Genomic DNA, 23,035 nt, shown 5'->3' with positions numbered 1-23,035 from the left:
GAATTTTTTTTTTTTTATTAATCTACAATAATGGATCAAATAAACTCGTAATATATCCATAAAACTTCTAGAATTCCGAATAACTTTACTGAAAACACAAAATTGAAGCAACGAACACGATCAAGAACAGACAAGTCCTTATGTACCCTGCAGAAAATAAGAGACTAATTTATAGGGCTCTCTAAATTTTTTCATCAGCCATGAAATCAGTAAATTTTAGTATGCAATTTTAATTATCTAAAACCCTCAAGTAAGATCAGGCAAAGCACTAGTTTTTCAGAAGTTCCCAAATTTAAGTAAATGTTACGAGCCAGTTTATTTTAATCAATACCACAAATATATGTTGAATAAATTCTGAAGCAATAGCTTTTGTTTGTTTTAAGTTTCATCTTTGCCCTTTATTTCATCTGAAAACACTTGTTTTTTTTTAATAGTTTTTGCTCGTTTTTGGCTTTTATAAATATACGCGATAAATTTTACACTATTATTTGTTCGAGGATTTAGAGGATTTATTTCTTAGACCACAGTGGCCAAATAATAACTTTCGTTATTTTTGCGTCTCGGGCTTTTTGTAAAATTTCAAGAGAAATCAAATCATTGGTCCATAAGGTGTAAATAATGAAAAACAAAAATCAGCAATGAAGTCAAGATTTGATAAGTGCAAGATACAACTTAAGGCTTTTAATCACGAGATGGAAAGTGAAGTCCAAAGAAAATACAAAACTCTTCTTTGCGCTCTCAATTCAATTCAATTGTTTACCCTAAATGAGTCTATGGTTGCGTTAAACCGCAGACAGAAAAGAAGAGACAATCGCATGTCCTCAGGGTGAGTGGATTTTGAAGGGTTTTCAGGATTTTCTGCTACAAATTTGGCACCAAAAACAGCCATTTTTGATGTCATATGGCACTTTATGGCGGCATTGTCAGGAAAAGGAAATAAAGTAGATATAATAATTATCTTTTAAGTGAGACCTTTAACGACTTTCTATTATACTGCGGTAGCCTGATAGATTTGCTAATCAGTAGACGATATAGGAAAAAAGCTAATTGGAGTTGGGGGGGGGGGGTACAATACAAAAGACAGCATAGAACCCTCAGAGTTAGGCTTTTCCACCATGGAGATTAAAATAGTATTTGTTCCATTCATCACAGCTATTCTATTCCAGGGAATGCACCCAAAGTGCCCTTTTCATGTGATTAATTAAAAAAACTTTTTCTGCAAGATAAGTTTTTCAAAGAAAAGTAAAGAACTCAATTAAATAAAAAAAGAGCAAAAATAAAATCAAATAATCTACCAAGCGTGAAACTACCACAAATCAGCATAGATAAATAAATGAAACCCAAAACGAACAGAAATAACAATAAATAACCGAGTCAAACTGAAAACGAAAAGAAATTAACAAAAGTTGGGCGCAAAACCCCTCTGCCTTCTCAAGGCCAGAACAAAATTTGCACTTTACTGAAAAAATATAAATGTTTTTACTTTTATAACTTTAATAAATCAAATAATATTAACATTTTGATTACTAAATATCAGTTTATGTATATTAAACTGACAATGTACATTCATTTGTATTTTTTCAGTGCAAATTTTGATCTGGCCTTGGGAAGGCATAGGGGTGACCTGAAATGAAAGGGGTTTCATTTATTTATCAATGCTGATTTGTGGTAGTTTCACGCTTGGTAGATTATTTGATTTTATTTTTGCTCTTTTTCTGTTTAATTGAGTTCTTTACTTTTCTTTGTAGAAAAATTTATCTCGTAGAAAAAGATTTTTTAATTAATTTCTGTTGGTTTTACATTAACATAGTCTTTTCAGGGAAAAAGAAAATGATACTTTAAATCTTTTTTTTTTAAGACTTTATAGTTTGGCCTGCTATTTGTATGCTGGAGAAAAATTTTCAGCAATTTTTAACAACATACACCCTTTTAAAAATCTGGACACAAATAGTACTGTTTAATTTAGTTTCATACCTCCTCTAGTTGACCTGAAATGGACAACTTGATACCATTCGCAAAAAAATCTGTTTACTTTCTTTGATAGCTTGGATACACTACGCTATTTTGATTTGGTTAAATTTTTAGAGCAGAAGTAGCCCCGAAAGTTTGAACATAATACCTTCAGTCGTTCTTAGGTTATTGCTGAGATGCGCTATTGGGAATTAGCATTATCACAGTGCATTTTGATTTAATCTTAAGGCGAATTTTATTTTTTAAACATAATGGTGAATTAGGAGGATGGGAGTGGAAGGGGGACTAGTTGCCCTCCAATCACTTTCGACTATTAAAAAGGGCATTAGCCCTTTCTATTTTCAATCGAATGAGCCCTTTTCGAAGTTCCCACGACAACTCCTTCGATACAAAGTGTCCTGGTCTAAACAATAACAACAACAAAAAATAATACATTATATCCACATCGGTCTTTACTATAAAAATGTCAAGCCTTCCATTCACTTTCGCTATTAAAAAGGGCACTAGGCCTTTCGATTTCCAATCGAATGATTACTTTTGGAAACAACAACGCTTTCTATAAACACCTTATATGCCCCCAGGGCATAAATTACAACCCTTACCCTATGGTCATTCTCAAAGACCTAATTTCCAGAACTTTCTACTACGTTGAACAAAATGACTATCTAAAAATTTTGACTGGATGTGTTTGGAGGAATGGTGGGCATGAGAGGGAGGAAAGTTATGCTCCAATCACTTTCTACTATTACAAAGGGCACTAGCCCTCTCAATTTCCAATTGAATGAGCCCCTTTTGAAGTTTTACGACAACTCTATCTATAAAATCTTGTATGCCCCCAGGGTATAAACTACAACCTTTGCCCTTGGGGCTCTCGGAGGTTTGTCATCCTTAAATACATAATTCCCAGAACTTTAAACTATGTTGAAAAAATGGCTATCTCTAAACTTTGATTGAATGTTTCTGGGGAAATGGTGGGCGTAAGAGGGGGGGGGTTAATTATGCCCCACTCACTTTCGACTATTAAAATGGGCAATTTCCAATCAAATGAGCCCTTATTGAAATATCTATAACATTTTTCGATATAAACTTTAATGCCCCCAGGGCATAACTTACATCCCTTGCACTGAGGGCTCTGAGGGGGTTATCATCCTAAAAGAACTAATTTCCAGAACTTTCAACTACGTTGAACAAAATGGATATCTCAAAATTTTGATTGGATGTGTTTGTGAAAATGGTAGGAGTGAGAGGGGCGTTAGTCGCTCTCCAATCACTTTCAACTATTAGAAAAGGCACTAGCCCTTTCAATTTTCAATTGAATGAGTCCTTTTGAAGTTTCTACGACAACGCTTTCAATAAAAACTTTATATGCCCCCCAGGGCATTACTTACGACCCTTGCCCTGAGGGCTGTGTGGGGAGGGGTTGTCATCCTTAAAGACCTAATTTCCAAGACTTTCAACTACATTGAATAAAATGGTTATCTAAAACTTTTGATTGGATGTGTTTGGGGAAATGGTGGGCGTGAGAGGTGGGGGGGGGGGTAGTTGCCCTTAAATCACTTTCGACTATTAAAAAGGATACTAGCCCTTTGAATTTCAAATCGAATGAACCCTTTTCAAGTTTCTACGACAAACATTTCAATATTAAACCTTATATTCCCCCAGGGCATAACTTATAACCCTTGCCCTGAAGACTGTGGGGAGAGTGTCCTGCTCAATGGTATAATTTCCTGAACTTTAAACTGCGTGGAACAAAATGAGCTAACCATTTTGGGAAAATGGTGGGCGTGGAAGAGGTGTTAGATGCCTTCCAATCACTCTCGACTATTACAAAGGACACTAGCCATTTCAATTTCCAATCGAATGAGCCCTTTTTGAAGTTTCTACGACGACGCGTTCAGTAAAAACCTTATATACCCCCAGGGCATAAATTAAAACCCTTGCCCCGAGGGCTGTGAGGGAGTGACCTCGTCAAAAACATAATTTCTATTTGAAAATCCACAACACTGAACAAAATGGCTAGATTTCAATAAAAAACCTCAATAAAAGATTTCAATAAAAGATTTCAATAAAAAACCTTGTATGCCCCAGGGGCATAACTTATAATCCTTAAACTGAGGGTTGTGGGGGAGTGTCTGGGGAGAAGGTGAGCGTGAGAGGGGGATTCGTTGCCCTCAAATCACTTTTGACTATAAAAAAGTGCACTAGCCCTTTGAATTTCCAATCAAATGAGCCGTTTTCCAAGTCTACAACAAACCTTTGAATACAAACCTTATATGCCCCAAGGTATAACTTGTAACGCTTGCGCTGAAGACTTTGAGGGGAGTGTCCTGATCAAAGGTATAATTTCCTGAACTTTCAAATTCGTGGAACAAAATGACTATCTAAAAATTTTGATTGGATATGTTTGGGGAAATGGTGGGCGTGGAAGGGGTGTTAAATGCCTTCCAATCTCTTTCGACTATTAAAAAGGACACTAGCCATTTCAATTTCCAATCGATTAGCGCTTTTTGAAGTTTCTACGACGACGCGTTCAGTAAAAATCTTATATACCCCCAGGGCATAACTTAAAACCCTTGCCCTGAGGGCTCTGAGGGAGTATCCTCTTCAAAATCATAATTTCTATCTGTAAATCCACAACACTGAACAAAATGGCTATCTAAAAGTTTTAATTGGATGTGTTTGAGGAAAAGGTGAGCGAGAGAGGGGGGCTAGTTGCCCTCAAATCACTTTCGACTATTAGAGAGGGCACTAGACCTTTGATTTTCCAATTGAATGAGCCCTTTTTCAAGTTTCAATGACAAAGATTTCAATAAAAACTTATATGCCCCCAGGGCATAACTTATAACCCTTGCTCTAAAGACTGTGAGGGGAGTGTCCTGCTCAAAGGTATAATTTCCTCAACTTTAACTGCTTGGAACAAACTGGCTATTTCAAAATTTTGATTGGATGTTTTGGGAAATGGTGGCCGTAGAAGGGGTGTTAGTTGCCTTCCAATTACTTTCGACTATTAGAAAGGGCACAAGCCAACTTCTAATCGAATGAGCCCTTTTTGAAGTTTCTACAGCAACGCTTTCTATAAAAACTTTATATGCCCCCAGGGCATAACTTGCAATCCTTGTCCTGAGGGCTGTGAGGTGGTTGTCATCCTCAAAGACGAATTTCCAGAACTTTAAACTACGTTGAACAAAATGGCTATCTCAAAATTTTGATTGGATGTGTTTGGGGAAAAGATGGGCGGGCCAGGGGGTTATTTACCGTCCAATCACTTTCAACTGTTAGAAAGGGCACTAGCCCTTTGAATTTCCAATCAAATGAGCCTTTTTTGAAGTTTCTATGGCAGCGCCTTCTTTAAAAACATTATATGCCCCCAGGGCATATCTTACAACCCTTGCCCCGAGGGTTGTGGGGGAGTGTCCTCCTCAAAAAATTTATTTTCTATCTGGAAATCAATCACGTTGAACAAAATGGTTATTTCAAAATTTTGATTGGATGTGTTTGGGGGAATCATGGGCGTGTGGGGGGGGGGGTAGTTCCCTTCTAGTAACTTTTGAGTATTAAAAAGGGCAATAGTACTTCCCATTTCTTATCGAATGTGATTGTTTTGAAGTTTCTATAATAACAATTTCTATAAAAACCTCATATACCCCCAGGTTATATCTTACAACACTTTCCCTAAGGGTTGTAGGGGATTTTAATCCTCGCAGACATATTTTCTATCTGAAAATCAGCTATGCGGAACAAAATGACTATCTCAACATTTTGATTGGATGTGTTTGGGGGAATGATGGGCGTGTGGGGGGGCTAGCTGCCCTCCAATCACTTTCGACTATTAAAAAGGGCACTAGCCACTCCAATTTGCAATCGAATGAGCCCTTTTCGAACTTTCTACGACGACTCCTTCGATACGAAGTGTCCGGATATGGAGAAAAAAAAACAAAAAAAAACAACACATTGTGCTCACATCGTTCTTTACTTAGGCAGCGCTAGCGCGCTGCCTATGACATATGGCATTTTCTTATTCTGTTGTCAAGTCAAATTAATAAGGAGTATTAGATATAAAAATTACCTCTCAAATTAGCCAGTGCCCCAGTATGATGTTCCAGTGCCCCGCTAGCAGTGATGAAACGAAGGGAAAAAAGAGAACACATTAGCTAAACCAATGCAAAAAAGTAATTTCCTTTGTTGTACAAGGCTAAAAGGGGCGTAGTTTTCTTTGTTGTTCAAGGGACTTTTAAATTTCCCGCAACAGAAATTTTTGGCAATGAATTACTTTTCTTCTCGATCTGACTGCATTTTCGAGGTGCTTCAGGCTCTTTCTTGAAATACCTGTAATTTTTTCAAATAACATTTTACTATTAAGATTAACCAAAACAATAGTTACGATTCCTGAATCAGATGAAAATGGTGATTTAATCTAACAAGGCAGTTTTTTTAAATACGCATTTTTTCAGCTTTTGGCTTCAACTTAGACCGTGGTCCGTCCTTTACTAGGTTGCATCTATCGCTGCAACCATGACTTTTAATGCTTTGAGGGATGTACAGAAATATTCATGTCAGAGTCTCAGTTTATGCTGCTTGACATATATCTTTCGATGATAACTATTCTTGCTGCTATTGTTTTGATAAACACAAAGAAAAATCGTTAATAAAAAACGTCTATAAAAAACACTAGAAAAGAATCAACAAACCATCATTTCGAGTTAAAAAAGAATCACTGAAAAATATGACTTACATTTGAAACTCTTCTTTACGATTTGCTCCTTCACTTCAAAAGCTACTGGTTCTTGTTTGTTCAGAAGTTTAATTGTATGTGCAGGAAATTTTGGGGTTCTAAACTTAATTTTTGACATGTCCCTTGGGCGATATTTTCTCCATTGTGGCGTGGCTATTGCCTAAAATTAAAAACCAGATTTATTAATGATTAATAACTATTCCTATTTTCAATAAAAAAGATAGTTCTACATATAAAAATCACTCTTTTTTCTGATTATTGAGTTTTAAGTAAAAAAAAAAAAAATCCGCTTAAAGGTAATGTATGTTTTAATTTAAAAGGTGAAGGAGACATCATTGGTTAAGTCCACGTGCCCTTTAATGTAAATAGTAAATTATAGACTGTAGTTTTTGAATATTTTGCAGTTTTGTAGTTTTTGCAGATGTAGTTCTGTAGTTTTTGTAATTTTTTTGTGGACTGTAGATTACCAACCCGGGAAAAATAACAATAAATGGCTATATAACAAAAATAAGAGATAAAGAGAGAGATAGAGAGAGAGAGAGAGAGAGAGAGAGAGAGAGAGAGAGAGAGAGAGAGAGAGCGAGATAGAGAGAGAGAGAGAGAGAGAGAGAGAGAGAGAGAGAGAGAGAGAGAGAGAGAGAGAAAACATGGGTGTAAGGCTTTTACTACTGAAGAGAAAAGTGTCGCTATTATCCCCACGATAGTAAGGCAGAAATATGTATCCTCCAAGCATAGAAGAGCATATACATTTTAACAAGGAAGATACTGTCACAAGTGTAACTTAGGAACTGTGACTTCTACGTCAGGAGTGATAGTCTCCGTTTTATATTCCTTCTTTTTAGTTTTATTGAAAGTCAGAAATTGATTGCTAAAACAAATTCTTCATTTAGATATGTTAGTGACAATCTAATTTTTGTTTATCAAATTAATAAAACAGATTTATTTTCAATACTTCCTCTTCCTTAAAGTACTTTCTTATCACATCCATTATAAATCAATAGATCATATTTATTGGAGATATTAGTAGCAATCTGTTAAATTTTAAGGAAAGAGGAAATGATGCTTTAACTTCCAGAGATAATTCAATCTCTCAATATGTACATATTAATGATTACAAATTTAGTTTTGGGGTTTAAATTTGATTGTAGTTTGCATCAAAATTCTCCTCATTTTAAGTCCGGTCCTTTAAATGTGACGAAAAGCGATAGCTAAATAAAACTTTGATTATATACTTTAATCAATTAAGTTTTTAGTTGTGTGACAGAAGATTTATAATGAATCCTTAAAAAGTGACCAAGAACCTTCAAACTAGGGAGAATATAGATGCGAAATCGTTGTAGATTTGAAAAGATTTTTTTAAATAGCGGCATGAAAATCGTAAAGGCTTAAAGACAAGGGTGACACCTCTAGAAAATTTTAACTATCATTTTTTGGCACCTTAATTCCTTTCTAGTTCTTTTCATTATCCTACAATTTTTTTAACAGCTTGTTTGAATTATTATCTTGAATCTCAACCCCCACAAGTACTTTTAGGACCGGAATTTTAAAAAGAAACACCAGTTGAAAATCTCTTTTAAGAAAAAAGTCCAATTTTTCTGATATACCCTTTCAATAAAGTTGATAGTCGGTCCAATTATTTAGACAAAGACAATGAAACTACAACTTTTAGCGGACTGGGGAAACCTGAAATTTTGCATAAAGCAATATTGAAACAACGGATATATTACTTAAGCTTGAAAAATAAGAACAATTGCACACTGTTTTATGCAATAAAGTTACCCTCCAACTTAAAAGAAAAGAGCAGGAGCTTCAGCTTGTGTGGGATTTGGATAGAAAAATGTAAATACAAATAGAGAACTTATTCAACTTTAGCTATAGTCAAATAACTAGACAGAGAACTCGAGCGAACTCTAATTTGAGAATTTTCACTACCATCTAGCGTCTCATAGGAGAACAAGGTGTTTATTAAAACCATAATACTATTAATACCATTAGTTGGTGTTGATAGTTCAGTGGTATAAGACGTGTCTTTAGCATGCAATAATTTCCAAAATACAACTGGCAAATTTTCTATTTTCATTTTTGTTATTGGCTGCAAGAGCAGCCACTTTCACTTTAGCATTGCGACACGGAATATAAGTATCCTATCTTTATTTTGTACACTGCTTGCAACTACTTCATGGTGTAAGTAAGGAGCGGCTTAACTCAATAGTAACCGAAACTCTAAAATATAGAATTTTAACTACAACAAGTACATCAAAATAACTGAATTTTTATGCTGATTCCAAATATATAAGGTTAATTAAGATTAATATGATTCATCAAAAGCTACGAGCCTGAAATTTCTTTCTTAATTTTTGAAAAAGGGAGAAACCTTTCCCAAAGCTATGCAATTTCAATAAAAGCCACACGATAAGATTTAGCACATCAGAGAACCCTACTGTAGAGGTTTCAAGCCCTTATATACAGAAAAGTAATATTTTGCATTTTTTGCTCGAAGAAAGATCACAGATGCCGGTTTATTTTTTTTTTGTGGTTTTCTAGGGATGGCCGTATCAAACCAGTAATCCCAGAAGAGTGCTCATTTGTTCGGAAATCAGAAGTTCTAGTGTCCTTTTTAAGTGACCAAAAAGATTGGAGAGCACTAGCCCCTCTCCAAGGCCCTTTTTTCCCCAAAGGCATTAGACAAAGTTTTGAGATATCTATTTGATGTAGCATAGCTGAAAGGTCCAATAACTATACCTTTGAGTAAAACATTGACCCCCACAGTCCCTGGGAAACGGGATGTACGTAATGCAGTTTGACTATTCTTCACATATGGTATATGTAATCGGGAAATGAACAGATTTTTTTTTGGGGGGGGAGGTTATTTGGAGAGGAAAGTCTCCGTTAGGCGTTATCCAGAGAAATTTTATACGGGGGGGGGGGGAGTAAAGGGTATTTCCTGGCATGATTTGAGAAACGGTTTGAAATGGAATTGATTAAACGAGAATTTTCAACTAAAAGCGAGGAGTAACGTTAAACCTTAAAATGAACAAAAAATTATTTGATTAATGAGAAGGGGGCGACAATTTTTTCAACGCTTGCTGTTTAAAATAAAGTTTGACTTTTTGTCACTTTTCTTTAAGAAAGACTGCTAAGTTGAATTTTAATAAGAAGTATTTTTAAAGAACTTTAAAATTTTAGCATAAAAAACGACAGCTGAGGAAGGGACAGCCCCCCTTCATATATGGGATGATTTCTCTTGATTTTAAGTTTAAATTTTTTTTTCAGTTGAAAAGATTTGTTTTTTTTATTTAATTTTTTTAAGGAATCACAGCTAAATAGAGAAGCAAAATTTAAGATAAAAACGAGGAAAAAAAATCTCACCGATGCCACAAGGACTGTTAATAAGAGTGCAAAGAAGAACTTCATTCTGAATACTGATTGACACTAAACAACTACGAATTTATATATTTTCTTTTTTATCAGGCTCTAAGAAAATACCTGTCTATATTTACATGACATCGGAGAAGAATAATGTTTTTGTAAAAAAAAGAAAAAAAAAGAGTCTAATCCGTAAGGTTGAAGGTGGACAATTTTAGAAAAAAAATTAAACTAACGGCAAACAATTTAATCTTGTAATCGTATTTGTCATTTATGTCTTTGAAACTTTGAAACAACAGAATTATAGTGACACAAGAAAATATTTTCATTTCATATTCTTGTTGATAAAAATTCAAAAGGGTGGCTGCAGAAAAGGCCATATCCAGGGAGGTTCAGGTTTTGAACACCAGTTTTAAGTTTCAACTTAATACAACTAGCCGTTATCATGACATTGTTGATATATCCTTTTGATAGTCTGTATATTCATATAATTTTATTAATTTTCATCAAATACTCTTAGTCTTACAAGTGGTTACAATAGAGGTAATAGTCGAAGTAGCAGTAGTAGTTGCAGGAGTAAATATAGCAGTGGAAGTAGTAATGTAGTATTAGTAGTAGCATGCACAAATTGCATGCTACTACTAATACTACAATCAACACAACAACCAAATCAATTCTTGAGATACGCTCTTTTGACAATAGGCATGCATATTGCGTCTTTTGATTTAGTTCAAATTTCACCTATATTTTTAAATGTATTTCTGTGGTTGTAGTAGTAGTAGTGATAGCGGAATTACTCGTGGTAGTTGTAGTAGTAGCAAATATTGCCTTTTCGGTCATTTGATCATCTCCCTTGTCATTTCCTAAAAGTTCCAAATTAATATAATCAGTCATTCCTGAGCTATGCCCTATTGACAACCCGTGTGCACCTAACCTGTTTTGAATTTCAATTAAACTGTCTGTGAAAGGCTCAACTGAATGCCCTTTGTCTTTTGGAAAGTATGGTATAGGTCAAACAAGCATACCTTTCTTAAAACATATAGTATATGGAACCTATGTTATATGCTCTTTGGACTATTTTTAACAGAATGGCTATCGCAAAATTTCGATCAGATACGTTTTGGGAAAGGAGGGCGTCAGGGGAAGGAGGCAGTTGCCCTCCATCACTTTTGAATCCTAGAAAAGAACTAAAAATTTCAATTTTCAATTCTAATAAACCCCCTCCAAAGTTTACACAACCACCCTTTCCATAAATACTTTATATGCTCCCGGGGGATTCCCCCTTTCAACTACGCTGAACAAAATGACCATCTCAAAATTGTGATTGGATGAATTTGGGGAAATGATGGGCGTGGGGGGAGTAATTGCCCTCCATCAAATTTGACTCTTAAAAGAGAACTAAAAAGTTTTATTTCCAATCAATTGAGCCCCCTCCGAAGTTTGTACGAACACCCTTTCAAAGGAAAACCTTATATGCCCCTGGGGCATAACTCAAAACTCTTACCCCGTGGGCTGCTGGAAGGAGGGGGGAGGTTGTCCTCGTCAAAGCCATAATTACTGGACCTTTCAACTACACTGAGCAAATGGCTGACTATCTTAAAATTTTGATTAGATATGTCTATGAATGACGGACATTAGGGGGAGGGGCTGGTTGCCCTCAAATTACTTTCAAGTATTAAAAAGGACACTAGTGCTTCAACTTCCAACCGAATGAACCCCTTTTGAAATTTCTACGGCAACTCCTTCTATTCGAAGGACCCTTATCTATATATATATATATATATATATATATATATATATATATATATATATATATATATATATATATATATATATATATATATATATATATATATATATATATATATATATATATATATATATATATATATATATATATATATATATATATATATATATATATATTAGGGTGGTCCTTATTTTTCAAAGGAGGATTTCTTCAGCAGGCACCATCTAGTCTTGTTTCTATTGTTAAAATATCACAGAATCCCAAAAAAGAGCCAAATATATTGACCTTAAGAGGCACCCTAACAGAGGTTAAAATTTTTGGTTACTGCATGCTCATTGCTCATTGGTCAATGCTGCATGTCTTGCACAGTTTTCAACATTTCAACAGTCAACACTACACTATAGTACAGTATAGTATCTTTCTGAACTGCTGGACTTATTTACTTATTTATCTGTATGCTTCCCAAAATGTATTTCAACACAAGACGCCATTTTTGTTGTATGCAATGTGACTGAAAATGCAATTTCAAGTTTTTATTAGTTTTATGAACTACAATATATTAATTATGCTTCACACTGATACAGGTAACCTCATTAATCTGATACTTTGTTGCAGACACACTGACAGTGACAGAGCAATGAGTGACAGCATGGACTGCATGGTCTTTACAAGTGATAGTACTGATGCAATATTAAAACCAACTACAAGAAGTGAAACAGACATATGGCTCATCGGGCAATTGTCAGACACTCTGACTTCAACAAAACTACCGTCGAAGAAAGAGGTCATGGCGCTACTATATCACTACAAGCAAGTTACGAACAAGACAGTCTGTGAAGCGGCACATTCCATAGCCAATGACGTCCTTGCAGTTTTGACAAAGGCACACATTCCAACGAGGGTCAAGAAACATGCGGTAAACACAATTCAGTGTCTCTTTAAGGAGTATGAAAACCTGAAGAGAAATAAAGAAAACAAAGCTAAGCGTTCTGAGACACTGAAAAAGAACGAAGAAGAGTGGAAAGTGGACCTGGACATTTTGTTTGACATTGCCCACGCCAACGCAATGGAGATGATACGTATTCAAGAAGACAGTGAGTTTCTGTTAACGCAGCGGGAACCAGGACGCCGTGGAAAGATGGCCAGTGTCGACAAGGTTTTAGAAATAGAAAGAGCATCATCTCAGAAAAGGAAAGAGTACCATGACATAAGAATTGAGAAGGAGAGGCAAGAAAGAAAAACAAAAGAAAAGAAAGTGATACTGGAATCATCATCTGGCAGCAACACTGACAGCAAAAAAGGTCAAGAAATTAAAGACCCCGAAAAAGAAGATATACTATATATATATATATATATATATATATATATATATATATATATATATATATATATATATATATATATATATATATATATATATATATATATATATATATATATATATATATATATATATATATATATATATATATATATATATATATATATATATATATATATATATATATATATATGAAGATCGCGTCTATAATATTTCAAGGAAAGGTGCGTTAAATTGAAACTTTCAGAGAATGTTGAGGGGGATATTGGACTAAATCAAAAGGCACACTAAGTATTAAGGATGGCAAAATCAAACATCAACAATCAAATGCAGCCATCCTTCTCTTTGAAAAAGTTTCTTTTATTGTTGCAGAGGCGTGAAAACTAAGGTTTTTAACTTTGATATAGAAGGGTAGGATGCAATGACTTAAATTTAGGGAAGGTACTAAAATTAGACTCAATTAATCTGGAAAACATTTGATTATAGGAGCAATCCCGCCTATAGGAACTTAACTTTTAACTCCTCTATTAAGGCTAGTTTTTTTGGGATTTATACTAAATCCTGTTTTTATCCTTCAGTCCGAAGAGTTTCCAGCCCTCCCCCTCCCAACAAGAGGGCTAGGGGCACCAAGCCGACCCCCATGAGGGTATAAGTTATTGAATATGTTGCCCTTTCCATGACACAAAAACAAGGCAGGAGGAATGCTGTCCCATCTGTGTTCCGCATGCAAGATGGTGATGTCACCGGGCCTTCAGGACATGAGCTTTATGACAGTAAAACTGCCGAGACCTTAGCGCTGCCCATACAAGACAATGATGTCGCTTGTCCAACTAGGCAGCACTGTGACGCTACTCAAGTCTCACCCCCACCTGCACTTCCTGCACAAGACTGTGGTGCTGCCCTATCAGCGCAATTTGAAGATGTAAGTATATTTTTTTCAATCTAATAATAACGTCTTTTTCGCTAATTTTTGACCTTTCAGAGAGCCCTTTCAAGCCTTGCCAGCTTTTTACTCTTTTCTAAATTATTTTATTTATTTAAGTGCGTACTATTTACTTCTGGATTAATAGTTTAGACTGTTTGCTAGAATATTGAATCTTCAGATTCCATACCCCCTCCCTTTAATTTTAAAGACCATCATCGCACCAAGAAATATCCAAAAATAAGGTTGTTTTTCAGGCTTTAAAGTGTATACTCGCTAGTGTTTGGAGGTAGATTGTCGCTAAGAAGGTTCTTTCAGGATCCCTAATAATTGGGGACAGAGGCTAAAGGACCCACCTGGGGGAAATGGGGGCATTAATTTTCAGGAAATAGCCAAGGCAGGGCAGTCCCATTCCCTTTGTTAGTTCCAATCATACCTAAAGAAAAATTTATAGGCTGAGATACAATTATACATTCCAACGAGTAGTGGGGGTTCAATGAGTTGAAAGGGAATGGTACCCTTTCATAATACAATGATGCATTCCGGTGAGTAGTGACGGTTCAATGAGTTCAAGGGGTCATGATACCCTTCCATATTACAATAATGCATTCAAGTGACTAGTATGACTTCTAGAATCACTCTCTTTTTCATAGGGCAATACCTTCCAGTAAGCTAAATATGATCTTATTATTCTTCTAGGTTCACCCAACGTCATTACCAGGTTTCTCTACGGAGATACTGTCACCACCATCAGGATCCTACGACAGTGCAACGGCAAGTGAACACAAGGGGGTTTAAATGCGCAGGTGTATCAGGATAGTGGGTTCCCCAACATTGATTTAGACAGTTTTGTGCGGGTTCTTGGCCTTACAAGTTACTTTTTGTATAGTTGGTTAGACCAGTTACCACCAAGTGAGGTCGAAACAACGCCCGCCATGGACAGCGATTTAAAGGAGCAAAGTGGTGCTGGATTGCCTGCACTATTGCCTCAATTTTATTTAACTGATACCCTTTTGTGCAGTATTCACGTGTGTAGGGCTGAATTTAGCGATTCGTTCAATTCTCTAACACGTGGTAGTATTCATGCAGATCTCATTGACATCGCACGCTCCAACGTAAGCATGATTTGGGCACTTCTCTAAAACCATATACGAGAGGCAGGAGGACGGGACAGCATTAAAGTAGCCATCACAATTAATTAAAAAAAAATACAAGTTAGGGTGAATTGCGCGAGCATCATATACAGACAAGGATACATACGCTTCACCCTGACTTGAATAATTATGAGGGTGTGTTTTTGGATTGGGTGGGTGCAATTTTTAATAGGATGGAGGGGTACAATAAAAACGGGAGTGGGTTTGTGGTTTTGTTTATTGAAAAACTTGAGCTTAATATAACTAAATTAAAAAAAAATTCTCTTTAAGAAACGGGGTGGGGAAGGGGCGTGCTAGATATAATGCAAATTTAAAGGGTATCAAGTATGTACAACACTTTCGTTTTGACATTGGCTTGGAGTGTTTCAAATATTCCGTCCTTGTGGTAGGCATAAACACCTGCAAAGGGACGTGACTAAGACAATTTTGGACGATTGGGCAGTTAATGGCGATGGGAAGGGGGCAGAATTTCCTAAAGTAGATTTTAAATGTTAAAAGGGCATTATCCAATTACACTTAAGGGGATTGATATTTTTGAAAAGGTAAATGCACATTTAAATATTGGGGTTAAAATTTTACAATTTGATGAAGAATATGAAGAAGGTGAACTTAATGATAAAAAGGGGTAATATATTCCATAAGGGCACCGTCCATTGAATCATTAAAACACTGGGTATGGCTTCTCTACGAGCCTGCCAAAGTTCCTGAGTCAATTGGGCATTTTTTCCTATTCTCATATTAGCAGGGTTTTAAATGAGAGTAAGAATCAAACTACACGCTATTACTGCCCAATATGTCTTTCAGCTTTCCTTACTGAATTAAAATTAAGAAATCATTTGAGAAACTGCAAGCGTCGTGGGTACCGGTCTCGGGAAACGGTTTCAGGGGACAATGCCACCTTGCGGAAGCTTTCAGAACACGCTGCTGCCGAGTAACAGGGTGTCATTGGACATTGAGACTGCGCTCACGAATGTGTACGACCCGTAAAATTTGAATCGTGTGAAAAACATGAAGTCATGGCAATCTCTTTTGCGTGTGTGCGAAACGATTCAAGTAATACCATGCAATTGGTAGATTCTGTTGAGACTTTGGGTTTAGTGGATTATGTTGGAACAGTTATTATTGCTCTTATTTAAACAGCAAATGAGGTAATTCACGGCTGCGCCACACGCATTATTTAATGAAATTATCACCAGCAGACGAGTTGGTATTAATAATCTAGAAATTTGTAGGGTTTGTAAAAAGAAAATTAATGAGGGGGACACGATAGTCCGGAACAACTATCATTTATGGCAAGAAATTTCATCTAGAGGAATTAACTTTTTAGGGGTTGCGGATAAATCGTGTAATTTAAATGTTAAAAGCAATACTTTTTATCGTTTGACATGCAAAATTCCAACTACGATTTGAAATTCATATTACCAGTGTTGGTACCATTGCAGAAAGGTCTAGTTGTAGATGGCTCATGGGTAGATGGTTCTGGATCTTATAACAAGATACCAAGGATCTCCTTGTCTCTGATTTTAATTTAAGCAATTGATTTGGGGCCTGACGTTCACCAGCTCCGAAGAGAGGGACGCTTTCCAGTTAGTCTAATCCATCCGAGAGCTATTGTACTCTCCATTCTTCAAATCATGTAGCAGGTTATCTGTTCTAATTTTCACCAGGGGTGAATCGATGTCTCCATAATACACCTGATTTTTTCCCATCCCCGGCCATTGGTGCTTACACACAATGTAATAAAACTCCAACATAAGTTTTTTCGAAATTTCTAAAATGGCACTGCCAGCAGCAATGGTTTCGTTTAAAACTACGTTTCTCCTTTTTCTATGTAAGAGAACCATATTGGAGTCTGTGATCATGAATCATGTGAAGTTTGGATCCGAAATGATTCGGGCCGATTCTTTTGGGTCGGTTAAAATGTCGAATCAACTCCTGTTACGCACAATCTCACATATCTTACCAAAGGAAGAATTTAAAACGAGCTTAAAGATTTCTTTTTTGACCTTTGTTATCGCTTGACCGCTTTTTGACAAAAGCGTCAACAAACGTCTTCATATAAAGTTTTTGATTGAATTGGAGGGCTTCTACGAATCTTTGTGACATTGAAACCGTTGGCCAGAATCCATCGCAAAAGCACGTAGTGTACAACAATATTCCGTTTTGGTTGTAGGTCGGCAATAAGCTTTTGTTTTGAAGATGTCCAATGCATACCTTTATTTTCTACTAATGATAAATTGTAGTTAATTTAGGGACTCAAAGAGTCACTAGACACCGATTTATTTATGCAGAAGGAAAACAAAGTCTTTTACTGAGTCATGGAGTTCCAAAGGTATTTCACTGTCAATTTCGAAAAACTATCTTGTGGTCCATTTTCCTCAACAGTGTGAATGTTGGGGAAATTTGAAGCAGAAGGATTGTCAAGCCAGTGGTAATTCCCAAATGGCAAATACAAGTGAGACATTGCCGAAGGATATAGGGAATTCTTATCCCAGAAAACGGAATTCGACTTTTCACCGGTGCGTTGTCCAGTTGGGTTGGTTTCAAGGATACGATCCCCGTGGAAAATATACACTCCCCTCTTGGATCTCTCTTCAAACAGGTGCTAAACCATGTCAGCGATCAGACCTATCTCTGCTTTACTAATTTTAAGAATCAAACCCATCACCAAATTAGGAGTGGAAAAATAATATCCGAAATCCAACCCAAATTCTTTATGAATTTTGTCCGTTTTTTTAATCCAACCCAAATTCTTCGTTAATTTTGCCCGTGTTCTTACAGATAATATCCTGCAACGTCGAAACATCACTTGCCAGGTACATTTTGCAATAATTGAACCCATTTTTACACCCTCCTTTCTTCCAAACCCTTTTGGCAAATGCATAGTCGGCAGGGGCGCATTGCCAATCGTAAAGTAAGTCATAAAACTCTGTGATGGGCGGAATTTTCTCCTCACTTAGCTTTGAGGCGGAGCTGTAGTACGCCCTTATACGTTAATAAATCATACAGTTCCTCATCTGGAAAGTGCTGTTTGAGGAGGGAAAAACTATTAAAATCGTCACTTTTCTGTATTTGAATGACTTAACTTAGAGATTTGGAGGAAAAAACTATAGGAATCAAGGAAACAGATTTTATTCGAGTACGCTTTCCCATTATCCATGGCTTACCATTTAAATTCTAAGACTAGCAACTTCTCAGAAGATTTCGGTATGATATTATATGGAAAGGTACCATCTATCAATGCGCCATCTACAACTTTACCTTCTGCAATCGTGCCAACGCTGGTAATATGAATTTCAAATTATAGTTGGAATTGTGCATGTAAACAGGTAAAAAGTATTGTTGTTTAACATTTCCATTACACGATTTATGCGCAAAACCCCGAAAGCTACTTCCCCTTAATGAAATTTCTTGCCATATATGATTGTGTACCCGGGCTTTCGCATCCCCTTCATTAATTTTCTTTTTACAAGCCCAAGAAATGTCTAGATTTTTAATAGCCATCTCGTCTTCTGGTGATAGATTAATTGGATAGTGTGTGTGGCGTAACAGTGAAATTGCCTCATTTACTGTTTTAGTAAGAGGAACCATAGCTGTGCCACAACAATCCTCCCCTCCCAACGTCTCAAAAAAATCTACCAATTGCATGGTATTACTTGAATGTTTTCGCGCATGTACAAAAGAGATTGCAATGGCTTCATGATTTTTCACACGATTCGAATTTGACGGAGCGGACACATCAGTGAGCGCAGCTTCAATGTTGCTCTATAATAGTGTGTTCTGAAAACTTTTGAGACACAAGGGGGTTTTGTCCCCCTGAAACTGTTTCCGCAGATTGGTATCCATGACGCTTACACTGTTTCAAACTTTTTTTTTAATTTTAATTCTTTATGGAATCTTGATAGACATATTGGACAGTATCAGCAGGTCCTTCCCTAATTATAATTTTTACCCTCACTTAAAATCCTGCTAATATGGGGGAAAGTGAAAAATGTCCAATTAACTCAGGATCTTTGGCAAGTTCGTAGAGAAGCCACGCCCAGTGTTTCACTGATTCAATGGACGGTGCCCTTACGGAATATATTACTCCATTTTTATCACTAAGTTCCCCTTCTTCATATTCTTTGTCAAATTGTAAAACTGTAAACCCAATTTTCAAATTTTCATTCGCCCTTTCAAAAATATCTATCCTCTTGAGTGTAATTGGATAATGCTCCTTTAAACAATTAAAATTTACTTTCGGAAATTATTACCCTTCCTCGTCACCATTACTGCCCAATCGTCCATACAATTTCCCCAGTCCCCCTCCCACCTCATAGAATTTCTCTTTTTAATTTAGTTATATTAACCTCTAATTTTTCAATAAAAAAACCGATAACCCACTCTCGTTTTCATTTTACCCCTCCATCCAAATAAAAATTTCACTCACCCAATCCGAAAAAGTGCCCTGATAATTATACAAGTCTGGGTGAAGCGTCTGCATTCTTGTCTGCATGTGATGCTAACGCAAATCACCCGTACTTGCATCGAAAAAATTATTTGGAACGTGATGGATTCTTTTATAATGTCCCGACCACCCGCCTCCTACATAGGGTTTTGAGTAGTGCCCAAATCTTGCTTATATAGGAGTGTGAGGTGTTAATGGGATACGTACGAATACTACCGCTTGTTAGGGAATTGAGCGGATCGCCAAACCCCGCTCTATACACTTGAATGTTGCGCAAAGCGGTATCTGCTAAATACAACTGAGACAATTCAGGGGGTGAACCAGCACTACTTTGCTCCCCTAAATCACTTTGGGATTTTGGCGTTGTCTCGACCTCGCTATGTGGAATTTGATCTACCCATTCATAGTCTACATAAAGGCCGAGACCTCGCAAAAACTGTCTAAATTAAACTCAGTGGGACCAACACTATCTTATCTCACCCCCACACTTAAACTCCCCTCCCGTTCACTACTCTCCGGGACCTTTTCCATGTTTATAAGTGTATCTATATCCTCATAGAGGTTGTAAATCCTAGGTGTAGATGTTGCGTAACCCTAAAAGAATAATACGATCCTATTTGGCTTACTGGACGACATTGCCCTATGAAAAAGAGAGAATGAATATAGAAGTCACTAGAATGCATAATTGTATTATGAAAGTGTACCTTGAGCCCTTCAGCTCATTGAACCCTCACTACTCGCTGAAAAACATCATTGTAATAAAGGACAGAGAAGAGTACCACGCCCTCTTGGAATTGTAGACACTCTAATACTGACCGTGTATGTAAAGAACCCTTTTGGCCCAAACTACTGCTAATAAATGTTACAAGGCTCTAAAAGACCCATTTTGGATGTATTTAAAAAATAGTTATTGTAAACGTACCGAAGGGGGGATTATGTCGAGCATATCGTCAATCCTTGCAGGTATTTTATAAGCTTCGTTCGACGATGCTGCTCCTGTATTGAGGAAACTTGCGAGAATATCATCTATTAAGTGGTAGAAATCGACCTAGAAAAAAGATTAGAAATAAAATGTTATTTATGAATGGAAGTAACAGGAGGGGGACAATAACCTGGAGCTTTAATATTCTAGTGTTAATTAAAAGTGATTTGTGGGCAACTAACCCTCTTTCACGCCCACCCTCTCCCTAAACACATCCAATCACAATTTTTAGATAAATTGTGCATTATCAAATATTATCAAAATTGATCAATTGATCGAAATTGTTCAACGTAGTTGAAAACTTTGGAAATTAGGTCTTTAAGGATGACAACCCATCCCCCCAAGCCTTCAGGGCAAGGGTTGTAAGTTATGCCCTGGGGGCATATAAGGTTCTTATAGAAAGCGATGTTTTAGAAACTTCAAAAAGGGCTCATTCAATTGGAAACTGAAAGTGCTAGTACCCTTTCTAATAGTCGAAAGTGATGGAAAGGCATCTAACCCCCCTCTGACGCCCACCATTTTCCCAAACACATCCAATCAACATTTTGAGACAGCCATTTTGTTCAACGTAGTTGATAGTTCCGGAAATTAGGTCTTTTAGGATGATAACCCCCTCAGAGCCCTCAGTGGAAGGGTTGTAAGTTATGCCCTGGGAGCATATAAGATTTATATAGAAATTTTTTTTAGAAATTTCAAAAAGGCTCATTTGATTGGAAATTGAAATTGCCTTTTGAACTGTCGAAAGTGAGTGGAGAGTAATTAAACCCCATCTCACACCCACCATTTCCCCCAACATTCAATCAAAGTTTATAGATAGCCATTTTGTTCAACGTAGTTGAAAGTTCTGCAAATTATGTATTTAAGGATGACAAACCCCAAAGAGCCCCCAGGGCAAAGGTTGAAATTTGCGTCTTAGGGGTATATAGGGTTTTTATAGATAGAGTTGTCATAAAAACTGCAAAAGGGACTGATTCAATTGGAAATTGAGAGAGCTAGTGCGCTTTTTAATAGTCGAAAGTGATTGGAGGGTAACTAACCTCCCTCTCACGCCCACCATTCCCCCAAACATATCAAATCAAAATTTTCAGACAGCAATTTGGTCAACGTAGTAGAAAGTTCTGGAAATTAGGTCTTTGAGGATGACAGCCCCCTTCCCCCCAAGCCCTCAAGGTAAGGGTTGTAAGTTTTTCCTTGGGGGCATATAATTTTTTTATTGAAAGTGCTGTCTAGAAACTTCAATAGAGGTCATTTGATTGGAAATTGAAAGGGTTAGTTCCTTTTTTAATAGTTGAAAGTGATTGGAGAGCAACTAACGCCACTTTCACGCCCACCATTTCCCCAAAGACATTTGATCAAAACTTTGAGATAGCCATTTTGTTTAACATAGTTGAAAGTTCTGGAAATTAGGTCTTAGAGGATGGCAACCACCCTAACAGCTCATAGGGTAAGGGATGTAATTTACGCCCTGGGGGCATATAAGGTTTTTATAGAAAGCGTTGTCGTAGAAACATAAAAAGGGCTCATTCAATTGGAAATCGAAAGGCCTTTGGCAAGGATTTCCCGGTCCGAAAGTGTACTGCGTGGAAACGCATAATGAGACTACCAAAAAAGTCTGTAAAGGGGTGCCGTCATACTATGTAAAGGAAAATTTCACCATGAGTGTTTGTAGGAATTGTATAGAAAACAATTTAGTTCCAGAAAGAGAGTGTCACGGCAATTCACCTTTTAAGTATAAAAACAATACAGTTCGGATCGAAAAAATGCCCACCATATCGGACAAAGTCTATGTACTCGAGGGTGGTGTGGAGGTACTACCACATAGCCACTACCTTACTTCAGATCGAATTGAATGCGTTAATTATAAAAAGCAACTCGGTCTGGAGAAAGGTCTATAGCTGCGGGAGGGGGAAGGAGCCGTCTGTGGGGGGGGGCGTTTTTCGTACACCAGCTCAGCACTGCTTTTTTTTCTAGTCTTTTTTCCTAGTGTTTTATGTTTATAATTTCTTTTTTTGCAGCGCAAAGCGTTAGTTTTTAAGTATTTAATTTTTAAATATTTATTTATTTTATCCAGCCGCTACTCTGGCTGTAGTAGCACCCGTTCACTGCCCGCGGCACTTTCTGGTCGTCACTGCGTCAGCTGGCCACTGTGGGTGCCGACCTAGTCGCTGTACCCCCTCCCAATGTCTATTTAAATGTTCAAGTGTAATTGTAAATATATCCAAGTGTTTTAAAATATTCATTGTAAATATATTTAAGTGTTTATTTTAAAATTTTGTAGTGCATTTGTGAATTAAAAAAACCATGTATTATATTTCCTTTGAGTATTTATTCAACAGATTGAGGTTAGGTTGGATGCGTATTGACACAGGAGGAGTATGTATCAATTTTAA

General features: G+C 36.6%; 1 protein-coding gene and 1 long non-coding RNA gene across 2 annotated transcripts in view; one reads left to right on the top strand and one right to left on the bottom strand.

Annotated features, from left to right (window-relative positions):
- Window positions 1–10,198, bottom strand: part of LOC148953252 (brachyurin-like) — a 29,418-nt gene extending 19,220 nt beyond the window's left edge. Inside the window, exons 1-2 of the mRNA XM_089088422.1 lie at window positions 10,073–10,198; window positions 6,704–6,863 (exon numbers count right to left, since the gene is read on the bottom strand). Of these exons, the coding sequence (XP_088944548.1) occupies window positions 6,704–6,863; window positions 10,073–10,117 (205 nt within the window). The 5' untranslated portion in view covers window positions 10,118–10,198. The remainder of the gene's footprint in view (window positions 1–6,703; window positions 6,864–10,072) is intronic.
- Window positions 10,199–13,093: 2,895 nt separating this feature from the next.
- Window positions 13,094–22,827, top strand: LOC148953251 (uncharacterized). Its single transcript, XR_016141629.1, has 3 exons — window positions 13,094–13,120; window positions 13,719–14,062; window positions 22,717–22,827. It is a non-coding gene; the product is annotated as an uncharacterized LOC148953251 (long non-coding RNA).
- Window positions 22,828–23,035: the final 208 nt, after the last annotated feature.

Source organism: Artemia sp. Qi Xiang Cuo, chromosome 4 (assembly GCF_049724085.1).
Source record: "Artemia sp. Qi Xiang Cuo chromosome 4, ASM4972408v1, whole genome shotgun sequence".
Classification (NCBI taxonomy): Eukaryota; Metazoa; Arthropoda; class Branchiopoda; order Anostraca; family Artemiidae; genus Artemia; species Artemia sp. Qi Xiang Cuo.
The sequence above is the reverse complement of the archived record's forward strand: the minus strand, read 5'-3'. Positions and strand labels throughout refer to the sequence as shown.